Genomic DNA, 14,479 nt, shown 5'->3' with positions numbered 1-14,479 from the left:
AAGGCCCCAAGATTTCTGCCGTACTTACGAGCCAGGTCTTGTAACGCTTTCAGTTATTTCCTCCTGGACCAAGAGCCACCTTGCCCTGCTTGAGCTCTGCTCCAACTGCATCCTAGTTACACAGGTCTGTGGCCCTGGGAAGAGTGGGGATAGAATCTAAGGAGGACATGCATCATCCTCCCAAGAAGACACCTGCCTCAGTGATATTTCTGGTATTCCCACAGTCTCTGTATGAGAGGAAGTGTTTCACCTTTGGCAAAAGAGCAGAAGCTGTTTCTCCCAGCCCAGAGGGTTCAGGGCAATTTGAGAATTTAAGATTCTCAGGCTCATTACCCTAAGTGTCTCTATTCCAGATCTCAGGGCCCCTCTCTTTTCTCACCAGAGCCTTGCCTTTGGTATAAGAGACCCGTTGAAGCTGTACATTGTCTCCTTTGTATCTCTGCTGTTCTTAAGTCCTAAGCCTGATTTTAGCACCATCTGTCCTGTGTCCGCAGGAGATAAATGTCTCTTTAAATACTACATAGAGGCCTTCTGATTCTCACAGTTTGCTGGTGGCTAACCCAAACCTGTCATTTTCTCTTTTTTTTCCTTCAACGACCTGAAGGTGTTAACAAAAGCCAGCTCTCTCAATAACCCTGTAATTACCGTTAGCCCATACCACTCACCAGCCGCTGCTATTGTATGAGCCAACCGCACTGCCTTCAAAACCACTCCTGACAACAGCCTTACTAATTATGTTGAGGCAGTTCCCCAGGGCTTCCTCTCACCTCACTTACCACCAGCAGTGGGGTCCTTGTTGCCATCTGCCTGGTGGATGGATCCAGTTCCAGAATCCCATTCTGAAGATCCGCTAGCTACGGCCACTTCTAGCACCAACCATCTCAGCCTGTGCACCTCCTATAAAGTCAAGTCTGAGATAAGGGATTGCACGTTCGTAGTTTATTTGGGGGAAGTAATACCAGGGAGCAGGAGTAAGGGACAGGGGAGAGGGAAATGGGGAAGGAGGGAAAAGCAATGAAAGAGACAACAGGGACTCAACCTGCCAGGTCTCTGTAAGGAGCCGGAGGACCGAACAGATAAGCATATACCTACCACTTCCTGTCCCCCTTGGTCAAGGGTTCCCCCATGGAGGACCGAAGAGATAAGCATATACCTACCACTTCCTGTCCCCCTTGGTCAAGGGTTCCCCCATGGAGGACCGAAGAGATAAGCATATACCTACCACTTCCTGTCCCCCTTGGTCAAGGGTTCCCCCATGGAGTGTTAACTGCGGCAAGTTCGAGTCACCCACCAGCATCCTGTACCTCAGCACCCCAGAAGCCCTGGGGCAGAAGGCAAAAGATACAGAATGTAGCTGAGATGAGGGCCTGTTGGATACATCCACATGAAGCTGGTTGCTGCAGCAACAGTTAAATTAAAAGATGGGCTGACACTGACCTTGCTGTTCGAAATACTCCAGGCGGGAGTGAGACCCTTTGGAATGGTAGATCCTTCTGCCTGGAACATTTTTCTGGCCATCTCCATGGCTTGTACCTTCTTCAGATCTTTTTTAATTTGTCACCTTTGCCCTGAAGTCTTCCCTGATCACCCTGTTTTAAATTGTACCCCCCACCATGCTACTACTGTGCCCCATACCTTCTTTCTTTCTTTCCGTAAAATTTATCACCATCCAGGGTACTCAACTATAAGCTCCCTGAGAGCAGAGATTTTTCTTAGCCATGTTAAGTATGGTAATCTCAGAGCTTACAGTAATGTCCAGCTCAAAGTAGGGCTCAGCATAGGTTTTTGAGTAATAATATATAAAAATGAATATATGAAAATAGAACTTTTTCATATTTTTGGATTACTTCCTATTTTCATACATATTTTTAAAATTTTTATTACTGAAGTATAGTTGAAATACCATGTTATATTAGTTTCAGGTGCACAATGTAGTGATTCAACAATTCCATACATGACTCAGTGCTCACCATGATAAGTATAGGCACCATCTGTCACCATATAATGTTTTTACAGTCTTACTGACTGTCTTCCTTCTGCTGTAATTTTCATCCTGTGACTTATATATTTTATAACTGGAAGTTTGTACCTCCTAATCCCCTTCACCTATTTCTCCCCCACCCTATTTGTATACATACATATATATATGTAAAAATATACACTAATATATAATATACAATATTATACATAAATATATATATTTAAATTATGAGTGGGGGAGGGGCAGAGAAAGAGGAAAAGAGAATCCCAAGCTCCACATGGACAGCGCAAAGCCCAATGTGGGATTTGAATGCACAAACTGTGAGATCATGACCTGAGCCACCTAGCTGCCCCAATTTTTTTTTTTCAGTTTATTTATTTTTTGAGAGAGAGAGTGCAGGAAAGGGGCAGAGAGAGACGGAGAAAGAGAATCCAAAGCAGGCTGTGCACTGGGATCGTAGAGCCCGACACAGGGTTTGAACCCACAAACCTGAGCAGAAACCAAGAGTCAGACATTCAACCGACTGAACCACCCAGGTGTACGTAGGTGCCCCTATTTTATATATTTTTAATAAAATTATTCAGTAGTTTCTATTTTCATATGTTTTTATAAAATCACTCAGTGACTTGACTTCTTTATTCAACATTACATCATTGTCATTGGGCCAGTAGATAGACCCATGTTAATTTTCTTCTTTTTAACCATTACAAAGTATTCAGTATTTCATGCTTTGAATGTACCACAATTTTTTTTACCATCCTCTTTAATAAAAGATGTTGGCGTTGTTTTAACTTTTTGCTTTTACAAATAATGCTGCAATAAATACCCCTGTACATATATTTTTATACAATGGGCTTTTATTTATGTAAGGTGTATTTCTGGAAGTGGTGTGCTGGGTAAGATAGGTGATGTGCATGTGTTTCCATAAACTTTAATTTTTAGAACAGTTTTAGATTTCCAGAAAAATTGAGATGATCATGCAGAGAGTATCTACATAAATTACTTGGAATTCCTGTACATAGACTTACTTATTCTCCCCTAATCATTCATTCATTCACTCATTCAATCAGTCATTTATTTATGTTAGTAGAGACTCATGGATATTTGTGTCGCTATGACATATCCCCATCAATGCAGTGTTAGTGTTTGTTTTGTCCTAGCACTTTCCTTGATGGCACTATAAGATGCCCCAGCCTCATCTTGTATTTCTCCTGCCTTACCTAGAATCATCCATTTTCTCTGAGGAACTCTGGTTCCTTCTGCTGGAGAATGAATGGTATTAGAAACCAAGACCTGGGCTCCATGTGTACTTCTTGCTGCTAGGGTGTGGTTGCTTCTAGGCTCTCTCAGCTGACAGAGCAAGGAAATATGTGTGTGTATACTAACCTGTGCGTATAGACGTACCTATAGTTATTCCTGTATGTAACCACCTGTATCTATACTAAGCTAAACATGAGTTCCTGCTGATGTCTCCAACTCTAACCCATGGATGGAGCAGATCATGGATTACACTAGCCTCTTCTCCTTGCTTATCATTAACCCTGTGCTAACAGGGGAAACTGGTTTTCATTATCCAGCATTCATTTACTTGTTTAATTCAGTGTATAATGTTGTTAGAATTGTCAATTCCGGGGTGCCTGGGTGGCTCAGTGGGTTAAGCGCCTGACTCTCAATTTCGGCTCAGGTCATGATCTCACAGTTCATGACATGGAGCTCTGCGGTTGGCCTTTTGGCTTTGCCCTGACAGTGTGGAGTCTGCTTGGGATTCTCTCTCTCACTCCCTCTGCCCCTCCCCTACTGGCTCGCACATATGCACTCTCTCTCTCAATATAAATAAACATTAAAAAAAAACAACAGAATTGTCAATTCCTATTCCCCTGAGAAACAACTTTATCACTAAGAGTACCTTATTGATACTTTTATGTGTAGTTCCTTTTGCCTTTAGTCTTATAGACTCTAACCACTTCCAAAGTTACTCCCCTCGCCCCCACCCCCACTGCCACTGAAGTTGTTTCATACATTAGTAATACGGGTAGATTTTTTTGTTATTAGATTCTGCATTCTAACATAGGATTCCTGAACCTCCTAAATGATTTTTTAAAATTTGCATACATTAAGGTTCACTCTTGGTGCCGTAACATTCTGTGGGTTTGGACAAATGCATAATGTCACATATCTTCCAATACAGTATCATGCAGAATAATTTTACTGACCTAAAAATCCTGTTTCACCTTGTATTTCCCCCTGTGTCCCCTGAACTCCTGGCAATCACTGATCTTTTTACTGTCTCCATAGTTTTGCTTTTGCTGGAATGTCATATAATTGGAATCATACAATATGTAGTCTTTCCAGACTGGCTTCTTTCACTTAATATGCATTTAAATTTTATACATGTCTTGTCATGACTTGATAGCTCATTTCTTTTTATCTCTGATGAATATCCCACTCCACTGTGGATAGAGCACAATCTTTTATCCTTTTGTCTATAGGAAGACCATTTGCTTCCAATTTATGGTGATTATAAATAAAGCCATTATAAACATTTGTGTGTTTTTTAAAAAATTTTTATTTTAGAGAAAAAGAGAGAGTGCACACACATGCATGAACTGAGGTGGGGAGGGGCAGAGGGAGAGAAAGGGAGAATCCTAAGCAGGCTTCCACTCTGCATGGAGCCCCACATGGAGCTCAATCCCACGACCCTGGGATCATGACCTGAGCTGAAATGAAGAGTTGGATGCTCAACCGACTGAGGCACCCGGGTCCCCCTGTGTGCAGCTTTTTATGTGACATAAATTTTCAAATGATTTGGGTAAATACCTAGGGGTCTGACTGCTGGATCATATAGTACAACTATGTTTAGCTTTGTGAGAAACTACCAAACTGGCTTCCAAAGTGGCTGCCCCATCTTGCATTCCCACCAGCAGTGAATGAGAGTTCTGTTGCTCAGTATTGTCATCAGTATTTGGTGTCCTCAGCTGTTTTTGGATTTTAACCATTCTAATAGGTGTGTAATGGTAGCTCATTATTTTTTTATTTATTTTTAAATTTTTAAAAATATTTTAAAAAATTTTTTTTACATTCATTTATTTTTGAGAGAGACAGATCATGAGTGGGGGAGGGACAGTGAGAGAGAGAGAGAGAGAGAGAATCCAAAGCAGTCTCCAGGTTCTGAGCAGTCAGTACAGAGCCTGACGTGGGGCTCAAACCCACAAACCGTGAGATCATGACCTGAGCCAAAGTCAGACGCTCAATGGACTGAGCCATCCAGGTGCCCCAATGTTTATTTATTTTTGAGAGAAAGAGAGAGAGACAGAGTGTGAGTGGGGGGAGGGGCAGAGAGAGAGGGAGACAGAGGATCTGAAGCAGCCTCCAGGCTCCAAGCTGTCAGCACAGAGCCTGACACAGGGCTCAAACTCATGGACCTTGAGATCATGACCTGAGCTGAAGTTGGATGCTTAACCCACTGAGCCACCCAGGCACTCCGGTGTCTCATTATTTTTGTAATTTGCAATTCCCCAGTGAAAAAATATATTGATCATCTTTTCATATGCTTATTTCCCATCTGTATCTCTTTGGTGAGGTATCTGCTCAGATCTTTTGCCCATGTGTTTTGGGTATATTGTTTTAATAAATACTGCTAGTAACTTTTCCAAAAAGTTTAACCAACCAAGTATGAGAAGATCTGTTTCCCTGTATCCTTGGAAGCACTGGATGTTAGGAGTTTGTGAAATGTTTACCTGTTAGGAAACTGAGTCGCCTTACCTTGTTGCTCTGATTTGCCTTTCTCTGACTACTAGTGAGATTGAATATCTTTCCATGTCTCTTGGATCATTTATATTTCCTCTTCTGTGTATTACCTACTTATATCTTTTGCCCATTTCCCCGCATAGGTGTCTTTTTCTTCATAATACATGAAGTAGCTTTGTAATAGAAGGGCTATCACCCTTTATTTGTCATCACACACATTTCCCTGCCAATTATGTGTCTTTTGACATCGTCTCGAGTGTTTTTGTTTTTTGTTTTTGTTTTTGTTTATTGTGGTAAGTTACACATAACATAAATTTTACCATTTTAACCATTTTTAAGTGTCTAGTCCAGTGATGTTAGGGCATTCACAGTGGCATGCAGCCATCACCACCGTCATCTCCAGAACTTTTGCCATCTTCCTAACATTATTTTATTCTCCTGTAGCCAAACTTACCTGTCTTTCATTTTTTCTTCTAGATTGTTTTTTCAGGATGCTTTCTTCCATTCTAAAGTCATAGGAAGTTTCTCCTAAAACTTTTTCTAGTATTTCTAGTATCTCATACCAAAATTTTTAACATATCCGAAAGTTATTCTTATACATAGGGTGGTAAGGTATGATTTTAATTTTCCTAAGGAGTAGCCAGTTTTCCCAGAATCAATTTTAAATAAAGCACATTTTTTTCAACTGTAGTGAAGTACTGCCTTGGTCATATGTTAATTTCCCTTCAATACTTGGATCTAATTCTAGACCCTGTACTTCTTCTGTTTGTTCATTTCTTTTTTTTTTTTAATTTTTTTTTTAACGTTTATTTATTTTTGAGACAGAGGGAGACACAGCATGAACGGGGGAGGGGCAGAGAGAGAGGGAAACACAGAATCGGAAGCAGGCTCCAGGCTCTGAGCCATCAGCCCAAAGCCCGACGCAGGGCTCGAACTCGCGGACCGCGAGATCGTGACCTGAGCTGAAGTCGGACGCTTAACCGACTGAGCCACCCAGGTGCCCCTGTTTGTTCATTTCTTGGTCAATAGCCTACTGGCCTGTTAATGCTGCTGCTGCTGCTGGTGGTAATGATTATAGGCACTTTTTAAAAGTTTTTATTTTTTAAAAAAGTTTTATTTATTTTGAGAGAGAAAGAGGGAGTGCGAGTGAGCACATGTGGGAGGGACAGAGAGGGAATCCCAAGCACACTCCCCACTGTTGGCGCAGAGCCTTGTGTGAGGCTCAAACTCACGAAACATGAGATCATGACCTGAGCCAAAATCAAGATTGGGACACTCAACTGACTGAGATACCCAAGTGCCCCTATAGGCACTACATTGAAAATTTTGCCATCTGGTAGAGCAAGTTGCCCCATTTTTCCTTGGTGGTTAAAAAAAAATTTTTTTGTTAATGTTTATTTTTGAGAGAAAGAGAGAGAGAGAGACAGAGCATGAGTTGGGGAGGGGCAGAGAGAGAGGGAGACACAGAATCTGAGGCAGGCTCCAGGCTCTGAGCTGTCAGCAGAGAGCCTGACATGGGGCTTGAACCCATGAATCATGAGATCATGACCTGAGCCAAAGTCAGATGCTTAACCAACTGAGCCATCCTGGTTCCCCTCCTTGGTTGTTTTAAATCAGTTACAGTTCTGTACGAAGGTAAAAGGCATTTTATCTAGTTCAAAAACATTTTTTTTTAATTCTGATTTGAACTGCCTTATATCTACATATTAGTTTTAGAACACCTTTTTATGATATCCATTCTTGAGTGGTATCATTTTATTAGGACCATACCTGTACTTCCAAAGTTCTTAAATGGGGTTAAGGTGAAGTTTAAAGCTTTCTTTTTGAATCAAAAGCAAATTGAGTACTGCTGCTATTAACTCTTGCCTTGTGATTTATTTGAGAGCATTCATCTCAGAAAGAAGAACGGGAGGAAATATGAAGAACTTGATTTTTCTCAGCTTCTTAGTTGGACAAGCTCTAAACCTTGCTGGATCTCTAGTGGTTGACAGTGTTATAATATGCTGATCTGGGAATCCTTGGGAAGTACTCAAGGTTAATTATTATAAAGGAGAGGGGGGCATCACTTTTCTCCATTCTGTGTGAACGTTAACTGATGGAAGATCCCTGCAAAGACTTAGAGTCAAGTTCAAGAATTGTAAAGGCCTATAAAAACATATTACTAAGATAGCTCCCACTTTCTCCAATTTAATCTCTCATTATTTACCACAGTTGTGGGAGAAGAATGCTTTAGAAAGGAAAACAGGATATGATCCTTGAGAAAATGACAAAATCCTTTTTGTCTAAAGCAAAGACAGGATAAATATTCCCCCTCTCCCCACAAAGAATGAGAATCCTTGACAGTTGAAGGAAAGGAGAACCCACAGATATAACGTGCACTGGTCAGTCCAGAAACATGCAGCCATTATTGAGGACTCCCTAGGGTGGAGGTCACACACTGACTACCTGCCGGGGCCAGACATGTGTGAGAGCAACGCTTGACTTCTGCAAATAAATACACTTTTTCTTATTTGCCTTGAAATATGCAGCCATTTCTGTTGCTTGTCTGTTTTCCCACTTTTGATAGAAACATGGGTACGTTAAATATCTCCCTTTTAACTCACGTAAGAAAATCAATGATGTAAGAGTGATGAGAAAGGACAACTTTCACTTGGCCTTAGTGTCGGAGAGTGGTAGGGATGGGTGGGGACTGTGGGGAACTGAAGCCCACAGGCCTTATCTACAGTGAACAGCTGCCTCCCGGCCCCAGCTCACTGATGCCACAGATACTGCAGGCCCAGTTGTGCTAGATCAGCATCATTTTCCAGAGGATCCTGGTAACCAGGGTTTTAAAGTAACATCTCCTGATCTGAAATGTTGGCAACTAGCACAAAATGCTTCGCAGTGCTGGGGCCACCTGGGTGGCTTAGTTGGTTCAGTGTCCAACTTCAGCTCAGGTCATGATCTTATCGTTCGTGGGTTCGAGCCGCATATTGAGTTCTGTGCTGGCAGTGTGGAGCCTGCTTGGGATTCTCCCTCTGTCTCCCTGTCTCTCTCTGCCCCTCCCCTGCTTGCATGCATGTGCATACATTCTCTCTCAAAATAAATAAATAAAACTTAAAAAAAAAAAAGACCACCCCTGAGGTTTTGACTTCATACACTCATAAATAGGAAGCAATAAAACTAAAAGAGCCCTGAACTACATCTTGGTAGTAGATATGGCAGTTGAACCTGTTTTATTAAGATTATTTGTATGTATAAATACCCATGCCGAATAAGCCTATGAACAGTCCATCCGTCATGTTGCCTACTTCTCATCTAATTCCTCTGCATGTCTCTGAAGAAGTGCATTCAGTATTGAAGCAGAAGTACTCGAACCTTTGTGAACACAAACATTCACAATATTGGGGCTGTCATTGAACCCTAGAGGTTACCAACTGCAAATGGGTTTCAGGATTAGAGACGTCCCCCTGAGTTCTGCTCCTGGGGTAAGGGGAAGTCAGCAAAGAGAGAGGGGTAAGGTTCTTTGAGAAGCTAAATCCATACAACCTTGCTTCTGGTCTCAGCCCAGCACTGACACAGCTTCTGGGGAGGTCACACGGCCCAGCCTGCCTGGGGAAGCCCGCAGGAAGCCTCTCAGGCCTCTCCCCACTCCACCTTACAGCAGCCTCCATCACCGCCGACCACTTCTTCCTTCCATGATATGCCCATCCCTCTGCTGTCTTCTCTCTTATCTTGGGAGGTCTTCTTCCCTTTCTCCTTGCTTCCTCCTCAGCCACCACACATCTAGTGCTGAGGTTCTGTGGGCCTCTTCCTTTCTCACCTGCTCTTCTAAGAAATTGCATCTACCCGTGGCTTCCCTTACCTTCCTGCTGACTCCCTAGCTTTTATCTTCAGTTCCAACTCCAGCCAACCTGACAACTCTACTTTGGTATCTCAGAGTCCCCACCAACCTGCCCAAAACAGCAGTTTCTTCCCCTAAAAACCTGCTCCTCCTCTCTGTGACAGCACCACCATCTGCCCCGTTATACAAAACTTTGGTCCTTCTTAACAGCTCCCTCTCCCTTGTCCCTCACCTCCAGCCCATCACCTCATCCTGAATATTCTAATACCAAACAGTGCCTTTCTCACCATCTCCCTGCCTCTGCCCAGTCCAAGCTGTCATCATCTCTCAGCTGACAACAGGCTCGTCACTGGTCTCCTTTCACCATATTGCTTCCTCCAAGCCATTCTGTATCTAACCACTATAGCGAGCTTTAAAAAACCCACATGGTATTATTATATTACATCTTGCTAAAACTCCTTCCAGTAACTTTCCATCACACTTAGGATAAAGTATAAATTTCTTAGCATGGCCCTCAAGGTCGTACAGGACTCCGCTTCTGACTGTCAAACTGGCCTTGGTTCCATGCACTTGACCCTCAAGCCACACTGTCTTTCAGTTCTGTAAGTGGCCTAATCCCCTTCTGGCCAGGGCCAGTCCTCTGCCTGGAAAGCTGCCTCTACCACCCCTCCTGAGTTTGGTCTGGTCAGACCTTTCTCTCCCTCCAGGACTCAGCTCAAGGCCACTTACTCAGGGACAGTTTCTCTGAGGTAGCCTAATCCCTTGTATATATGGAGCTCTTCGTGACACTTCTTTGTTTAATGCCTGAGTCTCCTGTCCCCTTTGACCAGTGTGTCTCTAGTGCCTAGAACAGTGTCTGAGACGAAGCAGGTGCTCTGTGGATCTTTGCTGAATAAATGAACACAGCCAGGACAGGGAATGATTTTAAAATACCTGCTGCTCTGGAATGTTTTCTGATCACCCAGAATCCTGGCAACCTAGAGACCGTTAATAATTTAGTTTAAAGTATTTAATATTTAAAAGTCCCAGTCAGAATTTAGTCTTAGCGATCAATTTTTCTAAATTAAACTTGTTCTTAAAATAAGTGGAGAAACAATTTATTACCCATTTTCAGTTATATGCAGATTATCTCGGGGGGGGGGAGTTAGGAGAGACAGGTGGTTTAAAAGCCATATGACCTGTCTTGCTAGAAGCAATTTGATGATATATATCACAAATCTTAAATGTCTAAGTCCCTGTTTATCTATATCTATAAATTTATATGTAGCTATCTATGTATAACTATGGATCTATATATATAGCTGGCCAGCATATGGTAAAAAGTACTCTCATGCTCCTGACCTAGGTGTAAATATCTATGATCCTTTTGGAAAGCAATTTGGCCATCTCTAGAGCCATAAAGCTGTATTTTTGGTGCTCTAGATAGTGTCTACCTAACTTCCTCAAGATCTTCCCAGGACCACCCACCATCCGCAAACTAGGCACCCTTGCCTTGCTTTTGGTGGCATTTATCATAGCTGTAATTACTTGTTCAGTATCTCCTTTCCCTCTTAGATTCTAGGCTCTTGGAGGGTAGGGGCATGACTCACTTTGTCTCTATGTCCTTAAGACTTTATCTCATGCACACTAAAATCAATAAGTAGCTGTTGAATACTCTGAGTAGAGAAAATCATCCTACGTAAAAATAGATTTAACTCCAAATAATAATATCAGCAGTTACCCTTCACGAAGAGGCTACTGTACTCAACTGACACTGTTGAGTGCTCCTTGTGTGGCATTATCACAGCAACCCTTGAGCTTCCTGCTCTCACTGATGGAGGTTGAGGCCTGAAGTGAATGTATTCAAAGTTAAGGTCAACCAGTGAGTAATTTGTTCACCAAAACCTTACTTACAACAGCCACAAATTGGAAAGAATCTACGTGTTATCTGAAGAGACTATCTTACAGTTACTAGGGTTTTGGCTTTGCAAAGATGTAGAGTAATAGAAAGACGGGTGTAGTATATGTTTGGTCCCCTTTGGTTCAGTGGATACTGTTGTAACAGTGCCCTTCACCTCTCACGGGGTACCCACGCTCGGGCTCCAGCACTACAGCGCCTGGTTAGTGCCCACTAGGTGCATCAGGGTTTGGGGGGAGGAAGCCAGACAGAGAAAGTGACATCCGGATGATGTCTCTGGAGTGTTCCAGAGAGAGAGCCAGGTGAGCAGGTCCTGAGAGGAAAGGGAGCACCAGCCTTCAAGGAAGTGAGTGAAGTTCAGGGCCTTTGGGGGGAAGTTATGAGAGATGAGGCTGGAGACATAAGCAGAAGCCAAACTGAGAGGACCTTTGGGGTTTATCCTGAGGTAGCAGCACCCTGCCACAATCCCTGCAGATGTGCACATGACAAGGTGGGGCACCAGTCTTGGTATCCAGAGAAGGTCTGGGTATTCATTTGGGTAGAATTGATCTATCTGTACTTGTGCTTCAAAGGCTGGCTGGAGATATAAATGAGGACTGCATATCGAACATGGAAAATTAAAAGAATCTAAGATTTGAAGTCTGGACCTGTGGACAGCGATTTTTCAGAGCCTGAAAGAAAACCCCTGCTTTCTGCTAATTATGTCGTAATGCTACTGTTTCGGCCCTTTGAGCTGATTGTTTGCTGTTTGAGACATCTAAGTCCGTGCAGTTTTTTTTTTTTGTTTTTTTTTTTTAGTTCAAGACAGTAGTCAGATCTGCCCTACTCTGTCTGGAAAATGTTAGTTCAGGCTAAACGTTTCCAGGTATGTTAACATAAATAAGAGATTTTATAGTTTGTAGGGCCCTCTGTTCTAAGGCCCACCTGGGACTAATGGCCCTTAGAGTATTGTGGCTTTGTTTTACCAAGTTAATATCTACGGGAAGAATTTCATATCTTGAAGATGGTTACAGAGGGATTTTACAAAGAAAGCGAGAAAATACCTGTCTCGTTTAGTATTTCCCTTGCTGGCTGCTTCTCTTTGCACTGCGCGCGCGTACGAATATCACATGCAGTTCAAGATCTTCACTTTTTCTCCTTCTACCTTTTTTATCTTTTATGAAGTATCTGCTCATCTGTGATTAATACCTCTGGCTACCTCTTGAATCACCTGGAGAATTTTGAGAGAAAACAAGATGGCTTGGCCCCTAAGACCAATTCAGTGTCTCTGGGCATGGGGCCTACACATCTGTGGTTTCAAAAATCCCCCTGTGAGCTGGTACAGGTTCTTCACTGTGGCATAAACTTAGTAGTTTCAAGCAAGAGTGATGTTTTATTTCTCACAATTCTGTGGCTTGGGGAAGGGTTCCTTCAGTTGGTCTTGCCTGGGTCAGCTGAATTTAAGTTGGCGGCGGCTGGGGAATGAGCTCAGCGAGGACACCTGGGCCTCTCTGCCTGAGGTACTTCATCCCGGGCTTCTTCAGGGCTGAGCCTTGTGCTTTGTTTTCTTGGACTTCTAGAATGAAGCGGAAGTAGTGTCCCCTGGCTTCTAGGACAGGCCTTAGGAAGCCTTATGGCTCCTTCTTTTGTTTCTTAGACCAGTGCCTGGAGGCCTTCACGTCCTGGAGAAAGTTAATCACTGTGTCTCCCTTCACAATTATTAGTTTGCCTAGTTGTGCTTCGGATAGGATTATGGACAGAAGCATCCAGGAAGCTAAGTGCAAGGTTTATCTTTGGCAACACAACATTGATTCCCCACTTTTTTTTTTTTTTCCTCTACATGCACACCTTCAGGCACATCATTTTTCTGTCTTAAAATGTTTCATCAAGCTAGGAAACATGATTTACTCCTTCTTTCACAAATAATTATCAAATGTCTATTATGCTTAACCAACTGAGCCACCCATGCACCCCCCCCCATCTAGTACAGCCACATCGTTTTGAGGCAACAGGAGAATCCTGAGGTCATGATTCTTCTTTTCATGGAATATTGTATCTATTGACAGCAGAGGATGTTAAACAATCAAATGAATGATCTTAGTAATTCCAAAGGATTGCCAAGGAGACATAGTTCAGGGGGGCTAGGAGACATACAGGGACACCGAACCAGCCTGGGGAGGTCCAAAGACACCTCTTTAGGAAGGGACATTTGATCCTCATCTGAAGATGAACTTGCATTAACTAAATATCGCCCCCTCTTTTTCATTCTCCTTTTCTGGCCTTCCCATCTCTCTCTTTGCCTTCACCAACCACCTAGGTTATGCTGTAATCATTTTTTTTTATAACTTTGTTTTTATTTTTAATTTCTTTTTAATGTTTATTTTTGAGAGAGAGAGTGCACAAGTGGGGGAGGAGCTGAGAGAGAGCTGGGGATAGAGGATCTGAAGCAGGCTCCTCACGGACAGCACAGAGCCTGACGTGGGGCTTGAACTCACGAACCCTGAGATCATGACCTGAGCCAAAGTCAGAGGCTTAACCAACTGAGCCACCCAGGTGCCCTTATGCTGTAATTATTTACAAGCCGCTGACAAACAGCTCCTCGAGAGAAGTAAGATCATACTGTTTACAGCCTCCTTCAGTCCAAGACAAGAAAGTTCCCAAAGGACAAACAGCTCTCTTTTAATTGGATCAAAGTTGGAGAAAGCGGTCTTTCACGGCCCCAGCTTAGCACCTTGCTTTTTGTGTTTTCAGCAACTCAAGCATCCCAACCTGGTTAACCTTATCGAAGTCTTCAGAAGGAAGCGGAAGCTTCACCTGGTGTTTGAGTACTGTGACCACACCGTTCTCCATGAGTTGGACAGACACCAAAGAGGGTGAGTGATCCATCCCTTACAAATGAAACACGGCACCACACTCCAGGATTCGTGAGGGAAAATTAGCAATGGCCTCTTTTGCAGATCGGGCAAGAACAGGTTTACTCCGCTGCTGGGCCTGACAGCAGAAGAGTTACTGAAAAGGCTGGGAAGCGGGTCATAACTAATTGTTTTCATGA

General features: G+C 42.8%; 1 protein-coding gene across 4 annotated transcripts in view; it reads left to right on the top strand.

Annotated features, from left to right (window-relative positions):
- Positions 1-14,479, top strand: part of CDKL1 (cyclin dependent kinase like 1) — a 59,155-nt gene that overhangs the window by 20,115 nt on the left and 24,561 nt on the right. For 3 of the 4 annotated variants that reach the window (XM_042943155.1, XM_042943153.1, XM_042943154.1), the window contains exon 3: positions 14,179-14,300. In XM_042943155.1, coding sequence (XP_042799089.1) covers positions 14,179-14,300 — 122 coding nt within the window. Of the gene's footprint in view, positions 1-12,258; positions 12,314-14,178; positions 14,301-14,479 lie in introns of those variants that run through there. The other variant, XM_042943157.1, reaches the window with a different exon arrangement.

This window comes from Panthera leo, chromosome B3, assembly GCF_018350215.1.
Source record: "Panthera leo isolate Ple1 chromosome B3, P.leo_Ple1_pat1.1, whole genome shotgun sequence".
In the NCBI taxonomy this organism is placed as follows: domain Eukaryota; kingdom Metazoa; phylum Chordata; class Mammalia; order Carnivora; family Felidae; genus Panthera; species Panthera leo.
The sequence above is the reverse complement of the archived record's forward strand: the minus strand, read 5'-3'. Positions and strand labels throughout refer to the sequence as shown.